Source organism: Neoarius graeffei, chromosome 16, assembly GCF_027579695.1.
Source record: "Neoarius graeffei isolate fNeoGra1 chromosome 16, fNeoGra1.pri, whole genome shotgun sequence".
NCBI lineage: Eukaryota > Metazoa > Chordata > Actinopteri > Siluriformes > Ariidae > Neoarius > Neoarius graeffei.
Genome location: NC_083584.1, coordinates 41,898,872 through 41,923,508, shown reverse-complemented (window position 1 = coordinate 41,923,508; position 24,637 = coordinate 41,898,872). Strand labels below are relative to the sequence as shown.

At 40.4% G+C, this 24,637-nt stretch overlaps 2 protein-coding genes across 2 annotated transcripts in view; both read right to left on the bottom strand.

The window, feature by feature from the left end:
- med30 (mediator complex subunit 30) overlaps nucleotides 1-12,165 on the bottom strand; it is a 36,676-nt gene extending 24,511 nt beyond the window's left edge. The window contains exons 1-3 of the mRNA XM_060942974.1: nucleotides 12,085-12,165; nucleotides 7,691-7,904; nucleotides 6,864-7,022 (exon numbers count right to left, since the gene is read on the bottom strand). Coding sequence (XP_060798957.1) covers nucleotides 6,864-7,022; nucleotides 7,691-7,843 — 312 coding nt within the window. The 5' untranslated portion in view covers nucleotides 7,844-7,904; nucleotides 12,085-12,165. The remainder of the gene's footprint in view (nucleotides 1-6,863; nucleotides 7,023-7,690; nucleotides 7,905-12,084) is intronic.
- Nucleotides 12,166-15,131: 2,966 nt separating this feature from the next.
- slc30a8 (solute carrier family 30 member 8) overlaps nucleotides 15,132-24,637 on the bottom strand; it is a 92,569-nt gene continuing 83,063 nt past the window's right edge. The window contains exons 8-14 of the mRNA XM_060942973.1: nucleotides 21,567-21,713; nucleotides 21,318-21,464; nucleotides 21,058-21,211; nucleotides 20,665-20,953; nucleotides 20,415-20,520; nucleotides 20,078-20,212; nucleotides 15,132-15,853 (exon numbers count right to left, since the gene is read on the bottom strand). Of these exons, the coding sequence (XP_060798956.1) occupies nucleotides 15,708-15,853; nucleotides 20,078-20,212; nucleotides 20,415-20,520; nucleotides 20,665-20,953; nucleotides 21,058-21,211; nucleotides 21,318-21,464; nucleotides 21,567-21,713 (1,124 nt within the window). The 3' untranslated portion in view covers nucleotides 15,132-15,707. The remainder of the gene's footprint in view (nucleotides 15,854-20,077; nucleotides 20,213-20,414; nucleotides 20,521-20,664; nucleotides 20,954-21,057; nucleotides 21,212-21,317; nucleotides 21,465-21,566; nucleotides 21,714-24,637) is intronic.

Sequence of the window (24,637 nt, the reverse complement as noted above, 5' to 3'; positions counted from 1 at the left end):
GTGTGCACGCGAATCGTTTTAAAAACGTTAATCTGATGATCCGCTGATACGGTCTAATGTAAACCCCACCTCAGACTGAAGCAGGATTCTGTCTATCTTACTGAAAGTTAGGATCTTGAATGGTTTCTTATGAAAACAGGAGCCTTTGGTCTGTGGCTGCTTTAATATTCTTCCTGACTACAGAGATCAGAGGCAGAGTACATGTACACTAAGGTATTAGGCAGAGACCCGTCCACCCGTAAATTTGACGGGCAATTGCCGATTTCAACGGGCAAGTATACACACAGACGGATACTGAAACGGACGATAATGCCGAAAATTTTCGCACATGAATACTCCCACATGTCATCCGATAAAACCAGTTATGTTCCGCCCACACACGGACTGGCCATCGGGAGTAGCGGGAGTTTTCCCGGTGGGCCGGTGGTTCAGTGTGGGCCGGCGGAGAAAAAAAAAACAGTTGCGCGCTGGCCTTTAATATGATAAGCAATGTTAACAGTTTCTTTAACAAACTGTTAACATTGCTTATTACAGTTGCGCGCTGGCCTTTAATATGATAAGCAATGTTAACAGTTTGTTAAAGAAACTGTTAACATTGCTTATCATATTAAAGGCCAGCGCGCAACTGTTTTTTTTTTTTCTCCGCCGGCCCACACTGAACCACCGGCCCACCGGGAAAACTCCCGCTACTCCCGATGGCCAGTCCGTGTGTGGTTCCGCCATCATTTACAAATCGTAAGAAACACAGTTTAATACGAAAAATACTGAAAACTTGAAATGAAAAATCAGAATATTTCATCGCTTCCGCCATTTTGGCCCGCACTGAATCTTGTAACATGCGGACTGAATAAATCGCGAATTCTGATTGGTCGAAAATTGCCAAACACCCTGCGTTGTAGTTTCCGCTTTCTTGGCGGGAGAACCGCATTTTTTTTTTGCTGACTCACTCTTCTGGATCAAGATGAATCCCAACAAACGCCCCAAATTGAATGTGACAAAAACTGATTCGTTTTTCCACAAAAAGACAGAAAAGGTATGTGTGATACATTGATTAACAAGGGGGTTTCATTGGGGTATGGTAAAATAGAATACTGTTGGGTTTTTTTTTTTATTAAATACTGTAACTAGATCAAAAGATTATATACAATTCATTGTTGTTTATTTTCTTTTCACTTTTGTTACCAAATCAGACACCATACATACATCTGATACATTCAGGAGTGAAACTGAAAAAAAATACAAAGTAAAAATATGCAATATTTCTGATCAAAAATTACACGCCATTTCACCCTGAAAATGTCCTAGAATGCAGGAAATGAAGTCTAAATTTCAAAAATTTTCTGGGGGGGCATGCCCCCAGACCCCCCTAGAGGGACTTCGCGCCTGCGGCGCTCGTCTTCGCACCTGCGGCGCTTATCAGGATTATATAAAATATTATTTTTGACTGGTAAATTTCTTTTTCTGCCTAATACCCTAATGTACACTCATCGTTTTTACCAACAGAGGGTTTAGCAAAATATCAGTACAGGATGGCCAATTTTAAATGAATTACCTGCAGCAAAACTTTCCCCAAATAAAACATGCCAAGCAGGGATACAAACCAGTGTTCTCCGAGAAGAAAATGTCTGTAAATTGCTCAGAAATATAAATTCTTTCAAAGCTACTGGACTTGATAACATTCCAGCAAAATTTGTAAAAGATTCTGCAGAAATTATTGCTGCTCCACTCACTCATATGATAAATTTATCTATATTACATGGTGTTGTACCAGATGATCTCAAATATGCTATGGTTGTTCCATAGTATAAAAAGAATAGTAAAACCAGTGAAGGTAATTATCGTCCTGTGTCTATTCTTTATGTGATATCTAAAATATTTGAAAGAGTGATACATGACCAACTGTATGTCTACTTGCAGGAGTCAAATTTGTTATATGAATTTCAGTCTGGATTTCGAAAATCTTATTCTACTGATACATGTTTATTGCATTTAACTGATTACATTAGGCTAGAAATGGGCAAGAATGGTGTTGCTTGATTTACAGAAAGCTTTCGACATCATGAGATTTTGCTTGGTAAATTGAGGTGTTTGTCTGACTCTGCTGTAAATTGGTTCAAGTCATATTTATTAAATCGTAAACAACTTGTTGATCTTTCAGGCATTAAATCTAATCTTGAAAATATCACATGTGGAGTGCCGCAAAGATTGATCCTGGGGTGCTTATTGTTCTTGATGTTAACGATATGGAAATGGCTGCCAAATGTAACTTATTGTTGTATGCTGATGATTCTGCATTGTTAATACATGGTCACAATTTAGTCACTTGACAAAATCAACTTGGTGAAGAATTATCATGTGTTAGTGATTGGCTAGTGCAGGGCTTTTCAAAGTGTGGGGCGCCAGAGTTCTTCAGGGGGGGCGCAACGTGAGGAGCCTTTACCAGAGACAAAATGGATCGATTTTTAGTACCTAAAGCTACAGTGATTGAGGAGACAAAGTTTGGGCCAAGCAAAAAAAACCCAGAGCCTCCAAGATGTTGCGATTTGCAACTTCAGCGCAAATTCAACCAATCCCCGCCAATTCAGGGCGGTGTTACAATTATATCCAATCACCGCAACTTTCCCGCAAATTTGACCAATCGTTGGCGTCGTCTTGAGGTGACGTCGACAAACTACCTTCCGCCTTACTTCCGTGTATAAGTTCAAGAGAAGCAGCATGCGCTCAGTGTTGCCAGATTGGTTTTAAGTGCATTTTGGCGGGTTTTGAACATATTTTGGGCTGGAAAACGTCAGCAGTATCTGGCAACATTGCATGATGTGCGAGTCAGTGTTTATGTAGGCTTAAATTCTGTTACTGAAAGTGTGTGACGTTTACAGTGAAGCACTGTGTGCACTTTATTTATTTTTTTTTTACTTAATACAAGAAAGTAATGGATGCCAACATTTTTGCCAAAATGGTATTTTATTTTCCATTGTTTAGGCAGCTTCAGCATCATACTGTGAGATTCTGTTCAAATTGTTTTTTTTCTTCTATGAAGCCTGAGCCATTTATTTTATTAGTTTATGATTATTGTTTAATTTAGTCTTCAGGAGAGACTGCCTGCACACAGTACTAGTATTAATAGTTTTTATCTTACATGAAAGCTGAGGCATTTATATTATATTTTAAGGTAACTTCATGTTGTGCTGTGAGGTTCTATGCACTTTAACTTTTGAACCAACAGGTGCATTTGGATAAGTAAAGCCTATTTTTCTGCATTTTTGTAGTCCTGGTAATCTTTTATATTGGTAAAGTTGTTTATAGGACCATTTCTCAGTGTCTGTTTTTTTAATCAATAGTTTTTCAGTAATAACTTAATATTTAACATATCACTCAATTTTAATCACAAAAAGAGAAAATCGCAACAATTTCTCGCAACTTTCACTTCCTCCCGCAATGTAATCGCAACAAAAACCTAAAAAACACCGCAACTTTCATCACAATTTTTTTGGAAACCCCCCCCCCCCCCGCAACATCAGACATTTTAGCCCACAACAATCACAAAAAAGGCCCGCGGAATCCTGGGGGACTGGAAAAAGAAGGAAGTATGACCACGATTATTTAAAGTTTGGATTTTCATGGACTGGATCTGAAGATGCTCCACTGCCACAGTGTGTTGTCTGCCAAGAGGTGCTAGCTAACGATGCTACGAGATGTTTAAAATGTGTAAAACAAGATGTTTTAAAAAGCACAGATGTTTAAAATGTGAAAAAGAAAAAAAGGTGTGAACAACAACCATTTTTTAAAAATACGAATGGAACATTAAGTATAGCAACAACAAAAATTTGGGGGGGGGGGGGGGGGGGGGGCGCTGTTGTTTATTTGCTCTCCGAGGGGGGGCTGACTCTCCCACACTTTGAAAACCCCTGGGCTAGTGGATAACAAGTTACCTTTACATCTTGGAAAAACTGAATCTATACTGTTTGGCTGTAAAAAGTAACTTGAAGAAAAATTCGAATTTGGACATTGTGTGCAAAGGTACTGAAAATCAAATATTACTCGAAAGTTAAATATTTAGGTGCAGAGTTGGACCAATCCTTAGATGGACAGGCAATGGCCAAAAAGGTACCAAGTAAGATATATGCCAGATTAGAATTTTTATATCAAAAATCAAAATTTTTAGATTTAAGAACCAAGAAATTGTTAGCATCAGCACTGGTACAATGTCATTATGATTATGCCTGCTCTTTTTGGTACTCAAGTTTGACTAAGAAAACAAAACTGCAGATTTCTCAGAATAAACTGGTTTGTTTTACTCTAAATTTACAGCCAATAACATCATTATTTACTGAACACTTCAAAATCTTAGGGTGGCTCCCTATCCGATATAGAGTAAAGCAATTAAAACTAAATCATATGTACCGAGTGCTTGATGGGATGTTTCCTAAGTACCTTTCTGACCAATTCCTTTCCATCTCGAGAAGACATTCTCATAATACTCGTTCTAGTCAACATTCACTTGTCATTCCTCATTTTGGTACTTTTGCTAAGTTTTCATTTTGTATCACTGGTGCTCAGTTATGGAATAGTCTTCCTTTTACTTTAGTCAGTTCTAGTCAATCTTTGTTACATTTTAAGAAAAATGTTAAGTTTTATATGTATAATGTTATGACTTCTATTAAGAATAATGATTTTATTTATTAATTTTCATATATTTTTATTAGTATTAGGTTTATATCTCTCTTTTGTGTCACATCGTGTATTATGGGGACCACAATGGAAATAAGTTTTTAACTTTGCGTTATCCCCGGCAATATCTACAGTATTTTGTATTTTTTTATACTCATGTTTATTTTGGATTATTTTGTTACGTTTATCATTTTTATATACTGCATTATTGTCAAATAAATCAAATTTAAAAAAAAAAAAAAAAAAAATTACACCATATTAACATACAGAGCATGGCTTTTTTTTTTTTGCTGCTTGTAAACAGATGGCACTTTTTATGCTGTTACCGTTACATCACGCCTACTGAGATCAAAAGGTGCAGGCTATCTGCTGGTACCTCGTATAGTGAAGGCTACATCAGGGGGCAGAGCCTTTTCTTACAAAGCCCCACAGTTATGCAACAGCCTTCCAAGTAGTGTTCAGGAATCAGACACAGTCTCAGCGTTTAAATCTAGGCTGAAAACATATCTGTTTAGTCAAGCCTTTTGTTAATGGTGTTTATGAGGTAAAGGTGTAGATGTGGAGGGTCCTCAGACATAGTGTTTTGGTAAACTGGGATGTATGGATGCTGTCAGTCCCCCACTCACTTGCTCACTCGAGTTTGTTGATGGTGTAGTGGCTGCTGCTTTATGTCCCGGAGCGCCCTCATGCCTGTGTTACCTTCCGGCTCTCCCCTTTTAGTTATGCTGTCATAGTTAGTTTTGCCGGAGTCCCTGCTTATACACAGGGATACTGTACCTACTTATTCAGGTGACATTGGGCATACCTAACAACCTGTGTTTTCTCTCTTTTCTCCCCCCCTGCCAATCTGTCCCTCTGAGTTACATGTCAATCCTGGGATCGAGATGCTGACCTTTTCTGCTCCTCGGACCTGCCTGATCCATCCTGGTGCCCTGTGTCTGATTGGAGTCTCATCGCATCACTCCTGTGGAGGACGGCCCCATATGGACAGTTGAAAGTCACACCTGGAGGATGCTCTGGACACTTACAGTAATGCTTTTGTGGCTGAGGACTATAGTTGACTTGCTAACTTTAGGACTGCGGTTGTCATGAACAATTTTGCACTCAAGTCTCCATCAATGAAGAGTTTATAACATCAACAAAACTGACTTCATGTTAAAACTGTTAATGTTATAGTCATGTTGTCTGTTGTTGTCCAGGTGAGGATTGGTTCCCTTTTGAGTCTGGTTCCTCTAGAGGTTTCTTCTTCGTGTCGTCTGGGGGAGTTTTTCCTTGCCACCGTCACCACGGGCTTGCTCATTGGGGATAGATTAGGGATAAAATTGGCTCATGTCTTGGGTCATTCAGATTCTGTAAAGCAAACTTGACTGGATATCCTGGCAGTTTGGATGCAGCTTTTTTACGGTTTTTATTCCCCACTGGCCGAAAGGCCCGAAGAGGGATTATGTTGTGGCGATGTCCGTCTGTCCCAGGAAAGGGTACTCACCTTCTGAAATTAACTCTTCTCACGATTTTTGGAGGGATTTCACGAAACTTGGCAGGCAGCTTTGTTATAGGACAGCAATACATATATTGCAATTTCGTTTGCAATACACTGTAGCAGGGGATATTGTGCTCTCAGAGCACTCGTTTTTGTTCGTTTCACAAAATGCATTAGAAACTGGATGACTTCTGGCAACTCGAGCTTGACATAAATTCTCATGCGCGCACACGCACGCGCACACAGGCATGTGAGTAGTAGTATTAATAACAACAAAGATGTCCTTGTGTGTGTGTGTTGCGTTAAAGACGAACTGCGGATACCAAAAGCAAGTAGATTCAAGTTCATATAGTGGAAAAAGGCCAAAACAGTGAAATGAAACTGGCCCATGGACAGATCACTATGGCTGAAATTACAAGCTTGTACATAGGTATTTGTGAGAGTCTATAAAGAAGTCCCTGAAAACTGAGTAATTATGAATAATCTCACCTCTAACTTTATAAAAACACATGAGCTGTTGGGCCAGCACACATTCTGTGAATAAACCAGCTAATTTTAACTGTCTGTACTGATGCAATACCCTAGGAGCCATGTAGCCAGCATTTATTTGTGTGTGTGTGTGTGTGTGTGTGTGTGTGTGTGTATAATTTTAGGATCTGTGCTACTGCTGCTTTGACCTTGTGCTGTGTGAAAAGTGTGGAAAAACAGCGGTAACCTCGGGAGGAATGGGCTCCAGACCGGCACAGTTCTCGTTGCATTTGTCGTAGACCAGGCGCAGTTTACGGAAGAGGACAGACAGCATGCGCAGGTGCTCCTGCAGCTTCCCCAGCCGGTCCTGATGTGTGTTAGGATGGTATGTGACCCCATTTGGTAGCTGTGTCAGAAATATAGACGAGCAAAAAAAAAAAAAAGGAGACAAGCAGACAGAAGAACCACACAATGTGCATTCATCAGGATATTACATTCACATTACAGGCATTTAGCAGGTGCCCTCATCCACAGCGACATACAACAAGTTCAACAATTATATACGATATATGATGTATGAGGTGGGCAGTAAACGAGCCCATGATAATGTTTCAGAGACTTCTCCACATTGATAAAGCACTTTAAATGTTGTATACGCTTCATGATGCTGTCTTGACAATTATCAAGTGCGCTGGGTGGCAATAATCACTCACAGAAAGTGTTATTTGTTTTAAAGTTAAATACTTAGAATTCTAATTAGATTTTTTTTTTACAGAATTCTAAGATTATGCTATTAATCTGAGTTTAGGAAATTATATTAGTAAAAGCCCTTTTTAATTACTGGAATTTCTATATTTGAGTTCATGTTAGGTCGTTTGTCCGTGCTATATTTTTTATGCTGTAATACGCAGCAGAGGCTCCCATGCAGGTGTGCGTGCGTGTGTGTATATGCTCAGCTGAACTGAAAGTCATCAAAATAACAACCCAAAACAAATCTGAGCAAAATAAGTGGGCACAAAAACCCTGACCTGCACAGTCTCTACCTCCAGGACATTCTTCATTATTTGCACTCACCTGCATGTTTCTAAGCAGCTGAAAGATCTCCATGGTTCTTAAAACGATATCCTGCACGGTTTCCTGTCCAATGCGACATAGTGAGGCTGTGTTTACATCGCGGGCTGCTTGCGCCTGCTGCGCAGGAAACTGGCCAAGTGGTGGGGTTGTCATGAGGTCAGAAGGGGGAGAGGCACTGGGGCAAGTGGCTACTCAGTGTCACACAGTGGCATGCCTACAACACAGACAGAGGATAGAGCTAAACAAGTGTCTTACGAGGGGGTATTCCTGCCTTTCATTTCAGCCTTCTTCAGTTTTGTCGATTTCTCGGTCACCCAGCTCTTTGTCTTTTAACGTCCTTTGCTTTTTCTGTGATTGAAAGTTTCAATCTCTCTAAATATATTAAAAATTAATACCAGAAAGGGTATTCTGAAGGAGTAAGCTTTTTTTTTCTGCCACAGGGTGTCATGAATGAGCAGATGTTGTTAGTTGGATTATTAAAGCAACGAAATTTACCTTACTGCCAACTGACATGGGTCTCCAGAGCCTAAAATTAGAATTGGAATGACAAGTGTTTTACTCCAACCTGAACTTGCTGTTCAATCCTACTGAAAACGATCAGGACTTCTACAGTATTATACACTGAAACTAAAATCATGGGGCACGACTTGACAAGGGAACGGAAAATATTTTTTATACCCGTCTCCTGCTCTAGGATTGGCTAGACTTGGATTCTCACAGATTGGACAGTTATGAATCAATCCAATTACAACAGCAACCCCTGAATACAATGCTTCTTGAGAAGAAAATATTTAGTTAAATATTATATAAAATTACATATTCATCTGTGGTCATCATTAAAATCTATGTTTTGAGCAACACCGCTGTGTCTGATAGTGTATCTTCATGATACGCTGCCATGTCACTGATACTGTAAGAATGATCAACCAGTTATAGAATATTTAGTCTTCTAACAGTGGACATAGCAGAGCAGTGTAAATTGTGCACAGCAATACCTAACTTTATGGCGGATAAAAGGGTCAATGAATGTAAGTATAGCCTAAAAATTAAGAAGTCAATTACAGTCTCTACCCTTTCATGCAATTTTAATGCCATTTTCACCTGTAAAGAAAACAAATTTAACAAGTGTTGCCAGGCAAAACAAACCTCGCCCGGTAGCACTTATGATGAATATGAAGGACGATATCACGAAAAAAATAAAAAAGTACCCTATGGGTACATGTGGCTACTGCTTATAAATAAAATTGTTTTCTGATCCCATGTCCATACAGTAAATATAGCATATATATTTACTCTATGAGGCAGTAGCCACAAAAATGAAGCGTAATCCAAAAATGAACAAAAAAAAAAAAAAAATCACAGAAGTAAAATATACCAAGTGTCTGTACTTTATATTATTCTACTCTTACAATTTTCAAAACTGAAACCTCCGAACCGAGGCTGACATACACGCGCTGTCGCCATGACCCAAACTCTTATTTCCTGGAAATGGCCCGGTGCTAGAGCTCAGTGGAATGCACTTTCCATCGGTAATAAGCATAAACGTGTCTGAAAGTGATTTCTTTAGTCTAGTCCATTTATTTCGAATGGTGAACCGAATTGTATACACTCACTGGCCATTTTAATCGGAACACATGTATGCGCATGCGCAGTGCGCGACTGTTACACTCTTACAGCACAATGACATAGTGGCTAGCACCTCTATATGAGGCAGTAGCCACAACAAAAACGAGTTTGACCTTTTTGGTGGCCTTGACCAGATGATCCTCAAAATGTTGGAGGTTCTATTTGAAACCAATGCCCATTTCTCCTGAAAGTTTCATGAAGATTGATCCAGCTGTTTTCCCGTAATATCGATAACAAAAAAAAAAAAACTGACCAAAAACAAATACCTCACCCCACTTACTCTGTAGCGGGCGAGGTAAAAATAAATACAAAATCACATATGTAGTTTAATGCTCATTGATTCTTGACTTTTCACACCCTGTTGGCGTTCCTAATAAAGCATATACACAAATTGTCTTGAGATTGGCACAGCTAAATGATCCCCGGGTTTGATCCTGAGCTCTGGTTACTACCTCTGGGTATTCTCCATGTTCTCTAGTTTCCTCCCACCTCCCAAAAACATGATGAAAGGCAGACTGATGACTATAAAATGTTCCAAGGTGTAAATATGGGTGTGCATGATGCCCTGAGCTAGACTGGTGTCCCACGCAGGGTAGTATTCCCACCTCACGCTCAGTTGTTTGTTTGTTTTTTAATGAATTAACAGCAAGGCAATACAATAGGAAACCACAAAAGACAATGCCAGGGGGTTCTATACAGGCAGAAATCACAGAAATACATTAGGAAAGAAATATGTTCAAGATTACATATAAATTCAAGAATTTGAGGGCTTTGGGTTTTCTATAGAAAATTCTTTTAATGTATTGCTTGGTTTCTCTTTCAAATACAATAAAAGAGGGCTACAGATTAGAAAATTTTGAATTGTGAATGTGTGCTTTAGCGAGTATTAAAGATTAAATTAATAATGTAGAATTGGTTAGAACTGGACGCAGAGTATGAGGAAAAAGCTAAAAACAATATATCATTAAAAGAAAGATGAGAGAGAGAGAAAATTTGGTGAGAATATGTTGGGAAATTAATGCACAAAGGTCTTGCCAAAAATACATGAGTGAGGACATGACTAAAATAAGTGATTAAGGTCCTCTGGAGGGCGGCACGGTGGTGTAGTGGTTAGCGCTGTCACCTCACAGCAAGAAGGTCCGGGTTTGAGCCCCGTGGCCAGCGAGGGCCTTTCTGTGTGGAGTTTGCATGTTCTCCCCGTGTCCACGTGGGTTTCCCCCACAGTCCAAAGACATGCAGGTTAGGTTAACTGGTGACTCTAAATTGACTGTAGGTGTGAATGTGAGTGTGAATGGTTGTCTGTGTCTATGTGTCAGCCCTGTGATGACCTGGCGACTTGTCCAGGGTGTACCCCGCCTTTCGCCCGTAGTCAGCTGGGATAGGCTCCAGCTTGCCTGCGACCCTGTAGAACAGGATAAAGCGGCTAGAGATAATGAGATGAGATGAGGTCCTCTGGAGCCAGTTGACAAAAAAAAGCAGTCCCGCCTCACGCTCAGTGTTCCTGGGATAGGGTCCTGGTCCAATGCAACGACATCGAACACGAGATCGTCAGTGAAGATATCAAAGGAGAAGAAAGCCTGGTCTCCATTGCCGGTAATAAAATCTAGAACGTGTGCAATTTTAAATATCTTGGGCACAGTATCAGCAACATCAGTACAGATACCTCTCACTCACTTGGTGTAAAAATTGGTGCCGCATTTCAAAAGCGGAATGAACTTAAGCATGTGTTGACTGACCACTGCATTCTCTTGTCAACTAGGGTGAAATTCCTTGTCGCTTCTGTTTGATCTCGCTTGCTATGCAGTGTCCAAGCATGGCAAATGTCCTCCGATGATATCAACAAAATAGAAGTTGTAGTTGTATGGAACAGCTTTCTGCATTGTATGATCAAAGGTGGTTTCAAAAGAAAGAATCCTGCTGACCCAGGAGTTTCTGATGCTCAGGGAGAGGTGGACTGGGGATTCCGGTTAACCAATAGGAATCTGCAAGAGATGACCCAAACCCCCCCCCCAATCGGACTCACTTGCTGGAAACAAAGGCTGCAATACTTGGCGCACATCTGCCGCATGGAGAACAACAGTATTCAGAAGGAACTGTTGTTCGAGAATCGATCAGGGAAATGGACAAGGATTGAGAATCTGCTGGGCATGGATGCTCAGCAGATAAGACGGACAATGATGTCTCGACCCGATTTTCAGCGACTGTTGGACCAGGTCCTAACAGAAGCACCCTAGGGGTGTTACAACCTCCAATGATGATGACCAGGATAAAGCCCTTGCTGAAGATGGATGGATGGATGGAGACTCTGGACCGTTTGAGCGGTTCTGTCCAATCAGCAGATTGCTGTATGAGCTTCTCAACCAATCACAACGCAGGAGGCGGGCTTAATATGTCTGGGACACAAATAACCGGCTGGGTCTCATTATGACTAACTAACGGTTCACCTAAAGTAAACCGCTATTCTAGATAAACAGGTAGGCACATAACGTCTATGTCGTCACGCCAAATCAGGACTGTTACAAACTTACTAATTTATCTTCTAAAATATTAATTACTGTTCTAATAAACAGCACCTTCCAGATTAGAGAAACATTACCAGCTGGTCATGGATGTATTGGCTAACTAGCACAGGTTAGCTAGCACACCTGGCTTAGAGCAAACTCTCAAAGAGTAAACGGCACAGAATGCTAAAGCAAAGCTATGCAACAAATCTCCCCGGTCACATTTCAAACTTGCGAGTCTTCAATTGTTTAATTATGTACAGTTACCTGTAACGCTACTTCTACACGGACTGTTGACAAGACGTCATTCCTCTTTGGCGTGTCGAGATCTCCGCTGTTCTTCGGTCAGTTATCGCGAGACTTCGGGACTGTACCGTAAAGTATCTAATGTAGGCTCATTCTCCTAATTTACCACAGCAAGAAATTGTATTTTATTCGTATAATCTGATTTTAACTCCCATCCGACCACAATGGAAATAAGTGTTAGACACTTTCTTGTGTTATCCGTGTATCTTAATGGACACTATGTTTATGTATTTTGTGCATTATTTTAGGAAATAAAAATCAATCAATCAAAATGTTGTCACGCTTCTTTCTTTCTTTAGCAGAAATTGTGCCAGATGTAGAACATGATAAATGATTGATTTCATTCCAAGAGATTTTAGAACAGTTTTGGAAATAAATCCAATATTACTAATTATTAGCTTACTATTAACTATAAAGGGCGGCATGGTGGTGTAGTGGTTAGCGCTGTTGCCTCACAGCAAGAAGGTCCGGGTTCGAGCCCCGTGGCCGGCGAGGGCCTTTCTGTGCGGAGTTTGCATGTTCTCCCCGTGTCCACGTGGGTTTCCTCCGGGTGCTCCGGTTTCCCCCACAGTCCAAAGACATGCAGAACAGGATAGAGCGGCTAGAGATAATGAGATGAGATTAACTATAGAATTTCAAGAGCTACTTAGGTGATACACTCTGTCATATTAGTTACAGTGATTTATTGGCTAGGAGTTAGCAATGGGGCAGCATAGTGGTTAGCACTGTTGCCTCACAGCAAGAAGGTCCGAGTTCGAGCCCAGCAGCCGACGAGGGCCTTTCTATGTGGAGTTTGCATGTTCTCCCTGTGTCTGCATGGGTTTCCTTCGGGTGCTCCGGTTTCCCCCACAGTCCAAAGACATGCAGGGTTAGGTTAACTGGTGACTCTAAATTGACCGTAGGTGTGAATGTGACTGTGAATGGTTGTTTGTGTCTATGTGTCAGTCCTGCAATGACCTGGCGACTTGTCCAGGGTGTACCCTGCCTCTCACCCATAGTCAGCTGGGATAGGCTCGAGCTTGCCTGCAACCCTGTAGAACAGGATAAGTGGCTACAGATAATGGGTGGATGGATGGAGTTAGCACTGTTGGATTACTTCCATACAGGGCAAATTCCAAATTTAGGATTTGAAAGGTGGTGTTACCTCCGCCAACTTTGTTGGAGAAGGGTATGTTTTCGTCTCAGTTTGTTTATTTGTCTGTTCCCAACGTAACTCAAAAAATAGTGAATGGATTTTGATGAAATTTTGAGGAAAGGTGAGCCATGGGCCAAGGAACAATTGATTAGATTTTGATACAAATCCAGATATATATGTGGATCCAGGATTGATTGATTGATTGATTTCTGTTCTAAATGTAACTCAAAAAATAGCAAATGGATTTTGATGAAACTTTGAGGAAATGTGAGCCATGGGCCAAGGAACAATTTATTAGATTTTGATGCAAATCCAAATATGTGGCTTAGTGGAGGTATGCAGTCTACCAAGTACCCTTCTAGTTGTTGTTGTTATTGTTGTTGTTGTTGTTGTTAAGTTAAAATTAAATTAAAACGACACAACACTAAAGTTGTATTAAAGCCATAGTTACACCACCATGTGACAAACATTTCTACACTGAGAAAAATCATTCCAGAGTTACAGAAATATCTAGAACACTCAGACATGCACTTAGCATTTTGAATTATTATTATTATTATTATTATTATTATTAAAATCCAGTGCACATGTCCACATTCTCCAGGCAGTCTGAAAAAAGGAGAAGCACAATGAAGTCCATTAACCTGCAGAGAGGCTTTCAACCCTGCAAGGCCTTTATTTGATCTGCCTCATTTGTGGACTATAAATGCATTAAACCAACAAAAGAATTACAACCTCAAATCAGGAAAAAGTTGTGATGGTATTGAAAATGCAAATAAAAACATATTGCATATAAAGATGATTCACATGATCAAAAATTGTTTGTACCTTGAGTAAACTTCATTTCAATTCATAACGTTCTCATAAATTATATTGATTTTATACTGATATTTTGTTCTACTGGTAAACAACATATTAAGACTCATTAGTATAAATATGCAGGTGATTATAGAAAATCATGCATGCTGATTGGTTGAGAGATTTGGACTAGGGCAGCACGGTGGTGTAGTGGTTAGCACTGTCGCCTCACAGCAAGAAGGTTATGGGTTTGAGCCTAGCAGCTGGTAGGGGCCTTTCTGTGTGAAGTTTGCATGTTCTCCCCGTGTCTGTGTGGATTTCCTCCGGGTGCTCCAGTTTCCCCCACAGTTCAGACATGCGGTTAGGTTAACATGGGGTGGCCTTGGGCTGAAGTGCCCTTGAACAAGGCACCTAACCCCCAACTGTTCCTCAAGTGCTATAGCATAGCTGCCCACTGCTCTGGGTATGTGTGTGTGCTCATTGCCTGCATGTGTGTGTTTACTGCTTCAGATGGGTTAAATGCAGAGAGGAATTTCACTGTGCTTAAGTGTATGTGTGATAAAGTTGTTCTTCTCTTCTTCTATTTCTCGATAATCACCTCAAGCGACTCGGCAAAATGGTAGCCAATCGCTTTGTCACCGTAAGTGAGAAAGAATTACAAATTATGAAAGAAAATGCTGTTCCTAAAAGCACTAAAGATGCTACGAAGTTTAATCTAAAACTATTCAAAGGTAAGGTGGAATTGTGTTTTATTTTATCTATTTCAAAACAAAGTATTTTATATGGGGGCGGCACGGTGGTGTAGTGGTTAGCGCTGTCGCCTCACAGCAAGAAGGTCTGGGTTCAAGCCCCGTGGCCAGCGAGGGCCTTTCTGTGCGGAGTTTGCATGTTCTCCCCGTGTCCGCGTGGGTTTCCTCCGGGTTCTCTGGTTTCCCCCACAGTCCAAAGACATGCAGGTTAGGCTAACTGGTGACTCTAAATTGGCCGTAGGTGTGAATGTGAGTGTGAATGGTTGTCTGTGTCTATGTGTCAGCCCTGTGATGACCTGGCGACTTGTCCAGGGTGTACCCCGCCTTTCGCCCGTAGTCAGCTGGGATAGGCTCCAGCTTGCCTGCGACCCTGTAGAACAGGATAAAGCGGCTAGAGATAATGAGATGAGATGAGTATTTTATATGAGCCAGCATAGATAAGTGATAAGTCTACACCGCTCTCTTATTACATTTACATGTCGCTTTTGAAGATTGAAATAAAAAATTTTAATAAATTTTTTTATTTTAAAAAAAATAATCACTTGTATATTTATACTAAAACAATGATCTGCCTCAGGCTTAGTAAACACTGGTGAATAATAACCTCTGCTTCATCTCAGTTATTATTCACTTCGCCTTCGGCGAATAATTTGTTAATTATAACACATAACAAATAGTTATACAGTGCAGTACAAATAAAAATACACAAAAACCTTTAAGTAGGATTCATAGTCACATTTCTAATTTTCTCTTTCAAACCTATATGAGTTCACATGAATCCTCTTCCCACTGATAAAATGAAACAAACAAGAGAAAAGTCAAAAACTGATTTAGTTTTTATTAGTACTGTTGTCTTGGCCTGCTTATTGAGGTTGTGGGGATGTTGTGTGGCTGTGGAGGCTTCATGGTTTGGGGTCCTGACAGAGACTGCAGCCTGGTCTCTGGTCTGATTGCTGCTCCAGCTGGATGGTGACAGAGTAGAAGCTATATGTGGTGAAGCAGTACTGGGTCATCTCTCTGAGCACCAGCTGTGGATCTGCAGCATCATCTGAGAAGACAGTGACACAAGTCAATGTAAACCAGTTTATGTATGTACACATACACTATATGCTGAAAACTTTGTGGACACCTGATCATCACACCCATATGTGGTTCTTCCACATTGACACAAAGTTGGAAGCACAAAATTGTATAGGATGTCTTTGTATGCTGTATGTTACAAGTTCCCTTCAAATTAAGGAACCCAAACCTATTGCAGCATGACAAGACCCCTATGTACAAAATGAGCTCCATGAAGACATGGTTTGCCAACGATGGAGTGGAAGAACTCAAATGTCCTGCACAGAGCCCTGACCTCAACCCCGTTGAACACCTTTGGGATGAACTGGAACTCCAACTGCACAAAAAGTCTCCTCACCTAAACTCACTAAGGCCATGTACACACGTAGCCAGGTATTTTTAAAACCGAACATTTTCCCCCCCTCCGTTTATAAAAATGTTTTATCCACACCACCTCGTCTTCGAAAAAAATCCCTTCCACACATAACCGAACATCTGCGTTTTCAATCACATTCATAAGCATTCCAAACCTGTAGATGGCATTATTTCCCCAAATCCTACCCCCTAATCACATCAGAATAGCCCTCTGTTGGCGTCACTTCCGCCTAAACATAAAACATGGCGCCAAGCTCGTTCGTCTGGACAGACTCGGAGACAGAATTGCTTTTAAACACAATTTGAGTATAAACTTCAAAAGACGCAAGAAAACGTTGATTGGGAATCTTGTCAAAGCAAATATGTGGACATATTGACCCTGTTTTTGGAGCAGTAGTTGGGCTTCTAAAATTAAACATGTAAATAGCACCTGCACAATGATTAACGCTTTCAAGGCACTACTCCGATCCATTACTCTTTATCCATGCTTAATCTGGCTTCTGCAGTAAACAAAGGTCGCACGTTTGACGTCAGGGCAGATTTGTTGTCATTTTTTTGGTGCAGATTGTGACGTTCTAAAACGCAAAACTCTGGTTATCTCTGTCTACACGAAAAGGCATACACGGAGTTTTCAAAAATCTTCACTTTGCCTGGAGTTTTTTTAAATATTCGTTTTTGATGTGTTTTCATGTGGATGACAGGCCAAAACGTAGAAAAATATCTTCGATTTAGTAGATACCTGGCTACGTGTGGACGGGGTCTAAAGCTCTTGTGGCTGAATGAACATAAATCCCCACAGTCACACTCCAAAATCTAGTAGAAAGCCTTCCCAGAAAAGTGAAGGGTATGGGTGTGATGGTCAGGTGTCCAAATACTTTTAGCCATATAGTGTACATAGTTAGCCTTATATGAGATCATACACATTGGTATACACATATATAAATGGTTTTCTGGGTCAGACAATAAAATTACTTTCAGAACAGGAAATAAGGTAAAATCTGGCATTCATAAAATATGCAATTGAAATATTTAATTTGTAGTTTTCTTGTGACGGTTCAGATTTGTTTTAAATGTTTGATATCACACATGTGACAGACCATTATTCTGAATAGCAATTTCTGAAAGAAAGCTTCTTTCTCCGTTTGTATACACTAAAGAAAAAAAAGGCTTCTTAACATTTGACAGTTACAGGTACTTCAATTCATACAAGCTTCCTACAGCTTCTTTCTACCTGATACAGTCTGTTGTATGGTTTTACATGGAACATTTAAGGGTTCTTCAAGTGTGACATCTATAGGTAAAAGTGTTTTTCTCCTTTTATAAGCCAATAGAGAAATTGAATTCAATGCAAATTCTGAGTTTTAATCATTGTCCCTAAAATGTTTTTGTACTATTATGAGTATTAGTAGCAGTAGTAGTTAGTAAAAGTGATAGTTGTTGTTGTTGTTGTTGTTGTTGTAGTAATAGTAGTAATAGCTGTAAAGTGGTAATATTTCTGCAAACAAAAAATCGTGGCTCACTCCTTTTGTGCCAAAATTTGTGAGAGAATTGTTAATAGTTCTTCAAAAAGAACATTTCTCAATGCAAGCTGTTAGATCTTTCAAAATCTACAGTACATAATACTGTGGAAAGGTTCAGGAAATTCAGAGATATCTCAGTGCGTAACGGGAAATGTTGGAAACCACTGTTGAATGTGCGTGACCTTCAAGCCCTCAGGCGGCACTGCCTGAGAAACCATCATGCTAATGTGACAAGTATAGCCACATGGGCTCAGGAGTACTTCGGAAAACTGTTGTCACTTATCACAGTCTGCCGCTGCATCCAGAAATGCAAGTCGAAACTGTATTACGCAAGGAGGAAGCCATTCATCAATTCTATGCAGAAATGCCACCAATTTCTCTGGGCCTGAACTCATTTCAGATGGATTGAAAGACAGTGGAAGTGTGTGCTGTGGTCAGATGAGTCCACATTTCAACTTATCAGAAAAACCAGACGTCAAGTTCTCAGTGCCAAAGGTGAACACGATCATCCAGTTTGTTATCAGAGAAAGGTGCAAAAGCCAGCATCTGTGATGGTATGGGGGCATCAGTGCCCACAGCATGGGTGAGTTGCATGTGTGTGAAGGTACCATTGATATATTGGGGCATATATTGGGATTTTAGAGAAACATATTCATTGAGGCAATGTCTCTTCCCAGGAAGTCCATACTTCTTTGAGCAGGACAATGCCAGGCCTCATTCTGCACAGGGTACAACAGCATGGCTTCGTAGACACAGAGTGTGTGCGCTTCACTGGCCTGCTGCCAGTCCAGGTCTGTCTCCTATTGAGAATGTATGGTGCATCATGAAGAGGAGAATCAGACAATAGTGACCACAGACTGTTGAGTAGCTGAAGTCTTGTATCAAGCAAGAATGGACAAAAATTCCAATTGTCAAACTGCAACAATTACTATCCTCAGATCCCACATGATTAAAAATTGCTATTAAAGAAAAGGTGATGTGATACTGTAATAATGCCTCTGTCCCAAATTTTATTGAATATGTTGCAGGCAGGCGGCACGGTGGTGTAGTGGTTAGTGCTGTCGCCTCACAGCAAGAAGGTCCAGGTTCGAGCCCCGTGGCCGGCGAGGGCCTTTCTGTGTGGAGTTTGCATGTTCTCCCCGTGTCCGCGTGGGTTTCCTCCGGGTGCTCTGGTTTCCCCCACAGTCCAAAGACATGCAGGTTAAGTTAACTGGTGACTCTAAATTGACCGTAGGTGTGAATGTGAGTGTGAATGGTTGTCTGTGTCTATGTGTCAGCCCTGTGATGACCTGGTGACTTGTCCAGGGTGTACCCCGCCTTTCGCCCGTAGTCAGCTGGGATAGGATCCAGCTTGCCTGCGACCCTGTAGAACAGGATAAAGCGGCTAGAGATAATGAGATGAGATGAGATTTATTCATTCATTCAGAAAGAAAGAAATAATATGGCACAGCTTTGACTCTGCTTATAGGAGACCAGCCACTAAAGGTCAGTGTCCAGGTATGGAAGGTCAAAGAAGCAATCAAGAAGTCAAAGGGAACTTTGAAGGAACCAGTGAGATCCAGAGCTCAGATGGCAGAAGTAGTTCACAGAACAACCACAACCCAGACACTCCACAAATCTGAGTGGAGTGAAGCATAGTGAGAAGAAAACCATTATTGGAAAAAAAAATCCATATGAAATAACATTTGCAGTCTCAGCAAATGTAGGAAAAATATCCCCTTGTCTGGTGAAAACTTTTTGGCCAATTGATGTTTAACCTTTGACAGAACCCAACGCTACTCATCACCCAGAAAACATCATCAGGTTCACCACAGCATCATGTTGGAAACTAACAGGACATTCCATCCCAACTGTAATGCTTCATAACCTGAGGCATTAATACAGAATTTAATCACTGTAATGCCATCACAGGTGTAGGTGTATTGAATATTTTACCAGGGCTATGAACACTGATCAGGTTTCAATTATAAAATAGTTTTATAAATAGTGTGTAAATCAAACAGTAAAATCCAAGTTAAGTCCATTTCAATTCCAGGTTGTAAAAGTTCATACTTATGCAAAGCACTGTTTATGGATACTGTATAATACTTCTTTGTCCAACAAATATTTAAAAAGAAGTTTCCTGGGTGTCATATACAGGTGAATATATTGTTTCACAAGTTTTAGTTCTGATAATGTAAAGAATGTCTTGTTTGTGTCTCCTGTATGTGTGTTTGACTGTATGTGCTGATATTCTTCCATATGTGTGATGATGGAAAATGTAATGCCACTGTGTAAATTTTCTACATCCAGTCAAAGAAAAAGCTATTTCTCATTACCTATAGCCACATGGACAGAGAGAACAGCCTGGTTCATGGTCAGAGCCCAGATATGGAGGTTGTGTACTGCCTTCACACCCTTAAAGGAGAGCAGCATCTCTCTCACCTCCCTATAGTCCACACCTGTCGGTGTGCCTGCAAGGGATATACACAAATATCTAAATATCTGATGATCCTTGTATTACAATCATATGTATAATCATATCAGTTATATTAATTAGGCCATATGAAAGAGACACAATGCACTGAAAAACTGTTCAAATGGACCATGATTATTATTTAAGACTGAAAATTCCCAAACAAAATCTTATTCTTGTGGGAAGGATCATGGACATACCTTCCAATAAAACCACCAGAATGTCCCTCAGGATGGTCATTGTGGTGGCCAGGACAAACAGAGAGAACAAGAAGGTGCAGATAGGATCTGCAATCTTGAACTCCGGCTGCAAGATATAAGGTTATCAGTCCATTAGAAACATGTTCCTTGTAATTAGACTTTTTAGTAGTGTTTTTTTAATATTCAAGGCTTTGTGGGTAGTAATTTTAGGCTTATAACACTTATGAATACACTTCGTATAACGTCTTACCTTGAAGAAGATGATGAGTGCACTAACAAGGACACTGATGCTCTGAAGAAGGTCTCCAATCACATGCACAAAGGCAGCTCTCACACTGGCATTTTCCTGTGTCTTCTTCCTGTGCCCTTGATTTTCTAGCTTGTTGTAGTCAGCGCTAGAATGGCTATGATTTTTCTTCTCTCCCTGACTGTGGCTATGACCATGAGAGCTAAGCCCACCGTGACTGTGGCCATGACCATGAGAGCTAAGCCCACCGTGACTGTGGCCATGCCCTGACTGGTGCAAGGTGAATGCCATTCTGCATGTAATAAAGGAAAAAGGGTGTTATGGCCCATTCATTCAACATAAAGGAAAAGGTTTTGTTTACACCTATTAGGAGCAGAAGAACGGGAGTCTATGTACATGATGTTGGCTGCAACAGCACAGCCAGAGGTGATGAGCATTACAGTGCCCTCAATTACGAAGTTTTGATTGATGAGACGTTCGACTGCCAGGTACACCAACACGCCAGTCACCAACCAGATTGTGAAGACAGACAGGAGAGCACCAAGGATCTCTGAGAATACATAAAATATTCCAGGATGAATGCATTCAAGTGTAGTATTATGATGATGATAATGATGACGAGGAGGAGGTGGTGGAGGAGGATTATTATGATTTACCTGCGCGATGCCAACCGTAGCTGAGTGTGTATGTAGCAGGCCTGGATGACAGCCACAAAGAGCACAGGCTAATAATGAAACTTGTGAAATCCACAAGTAGGTGGGCAGCATCTGTCATCACTGCCAGACTGCCAGCGAAATAGCCACCTGTTAACACAATCACCCAAAATGATGTATCTAGGGATTGGGATACAGCTGGCTATCACTATTTTCTTCATAGCAAAAAGAGTAAAAGTCCAACACACATACCCAAGATTTCTCCCACCATGAAGACCAGACAAACAACTGAGACAATGTAGAGACGTTTCCTGGCCAGTTTTTTCTCCTGTTCTCTGTCCTCAAGAGCACGACTACTGTCATGACAGTGCTTATTGTCCCTCTCTCCATTGATCATGCTAGAAATAACAGAGGAACAAACAATAGGTGACACCCTATAAAAAATACCATATAAATAAGAGACTGTTCTATTTATAGGCATGTCAGACGCTCGCTGGCTGTGCTGTGAAAATTGTGCATGCAGACGCTCATCTAAGTTTCCAAATCTGTCATTGCTTAATGCTTGAATATTTTCTATCGTGAATAATATAATTAAAAATCTTATAATCTCTGCTTTCCAAGGAAATTTATCTGGTTAAGATCTGTTCAGTACTTTGGGAGTAATGGCAGGTTGAAGTTGATACAAAAGAGTAAAAACTCTGCTCGTGTGACGTCGGGAAACTGCCGGGGTGTTTTGAGTCACGGGAAAGTGGTCAGGCTCTCTCTCTTCTGATCAGTTTCTGACTGGATTACTTGTGAATATCAATCAGATAACTTTTATAGGGATGTTCTTTAGTTCTCACTGTTTCTGACGAAGTATTCAGCAAAATTTTCCGTCTGCTAGTTTTGATGTTATGATTCACAGGAGACTTTGAAGCGAGTTTTCATAGCTTTACCTACTTATTTTTTTCAGATCAAACTGATTCATGTAAATAAATAACTATTTTAGAATATAACTGTAGTTGTTTTGATGAGAAATATTGAGATCTTAGTAGTTGGAATGATATTTTAAAAAACCAGAAGTCAGAAACATGAATGTCAATTTCAATTCAATTAATTGGAATTGTGTATTGGATGTGGCTCTCACAGTTTTTTCGAGGTTCGCCTTGAAAGCTGTGAATATTAATTGAAATAATCATTTATAGTCTTTCGTATAAACACTAGTAGGCCCTACTGAGAAATACAAAGCCCTACAGAGCCCAAAGAGGGTATTAGAAATATTCTTTTATTGCTTTTTTATTTTAATAGAGAATGGTAGATGTGAAGGATATTCAGTGCTTATTTATGCATATTTTATAATTAATTTCTCCTTCTTTGTGATGTATAAAAAAATTTTTTCTCTCCGTGCTTCCACGGAAGGTGGTCGCATTATCCGCTCTCCCTCTCCCTCCTTTTTTCCCTGCTTGTGCTTCTGTGTCTTGTCTCATCTGCTGTACTTTTTGAAGATACTCTCCCTGCATTACTTTCTAAACTAAAAAAAGCATGGAATTGATAAACTGGTCTCCTAACAAAATTGACACAGTTTTCTCGACGAGAAGTTTGGGTTCGGGGGAACCCGTCTGTCCTGCCGGAACGTTTGCGGCTGGTTACACGATGGACGCGTGGGAGCGGTGGCGGGTCATGTGCCTGGTGATTCTTTCTGTGGAGGACATTGAAGATATCTACCTATTCGGAACCATGATTACAGGACTTTTGCTGATTGGATTAGGCATTGCCCTGGTATATCGAGGAAATCAGACAATGGTGACAGTTGTTCAAAGCCCCACAAAGCTGCCCGATATGATTGGAGTGGTGGGCAAAGCTGTTGGCACTCGGACTGTGGACATTCAGAACTTTAACCACAAAATGGTTGTTATCTCGGAGCAGCTTTCAGCTTTGCAAGGAATACGTTTTTCGGAGATCAATTTGAATAGAATGGACGGAATGGACAGATATGGACGAGCAGTGTGGACGTGCAATGACTGCGTCTGGAAAGACCAAACAATTCATATCTTATCAACATTTGGTGCCCTGAGACAGCACCGGCCTTGGTTCAGGCCGTTGCTGAAGAAACATTTCCCCCTGAAGGTCACTGCCGGGAGACACTCTCACATTCCTCGCATTCCTTCTTTAACTTTCTGCGGTCGCCATTTTTACCCCCAGTGTGACAAGCGGGTGCGTGACCAGCGCCTTCATGGCTGCAGGAGCAGACAGCTGCTTGCTTGCACTGGATTACCTCCTCCCCTCCCCCCTTACCCCTTACCCCTGATTCCCCCCCTCAAGTCCTGTGTTTAAAGTGTACTTGTGTTGTTGTTTGTGTTATTGCATGCTTGTGCGGAGGTTTTTAAATGCTCCCACACTGTACTCCTGACAGAAGCATAGTGTGGGGGTGTTCTTTTTTCCTCATCTTTCCTCATGTTACTACTGTGTTTCTTTTCTTTTATCCCTGTCTTCCTGTCCTGTTCCCCCTCTGTAAGGACAGGTTGATGGCCAATTTCACTGGTAACAGTGACAATAAAGGGTTCATTCATTCATTCATTCATTCATAAATGAGATTTAAGATTATATTTATATTGCACAAATAAAGCCATTTGGTGAAACTTTGAAGAATAGAGTGTACCGATTTAACGGTTTTACCTAATTAGCATAATTAATACTAATTAAATACAAATTTGCATAATTTGTTTTTACTAATTTTTAAAAACTTTGTATTCAGTATACAACCATCTACGTGCCTGCCACTTTCCATATAAATATCTTGAAAAATAAAAAAGTTATGAAAAAAAATTGATCTCATTTGTAAATGAGGCCCATTCTGGACCATGTTATCCTCATACAGAATATTAGGGCAGTTTTCTAAAAATTAAGCTGTTTTTTCAATCTTTGATTTATAATATCTCAAGAACTGATAAACATTTTAATTCTGTAAAAAGTATGTTGTTCTGCATTCAATTCTGAATTAGGATAATATGGGACGGCCTTGGGCTGAGGTGCCCTTGATCGAGGCACCGAACTCCCAACTGCAACCCAGACCGCTGTTAGCATGGCTGCCCACTGCTCTGGGTATGTGTGGATGCTCATTGCTCACGTGTGTGTGCATGTGTGTGTTCACTGCTTCAGATGGGTTAAGTGCAGAGAGGAATTTCACAAGTGTACGAATAAAGTTCTTCTTCTTCTTCTTCTTCTTCTTCTTCTTCTTCTTCTTCAATGAGACCAGTTTCAAGCAATTTGGATTGAATTTTCACCTGATATGCCTACTATTTAGTCACATAATAATAATAACAGTATAAATAATACACTGGACA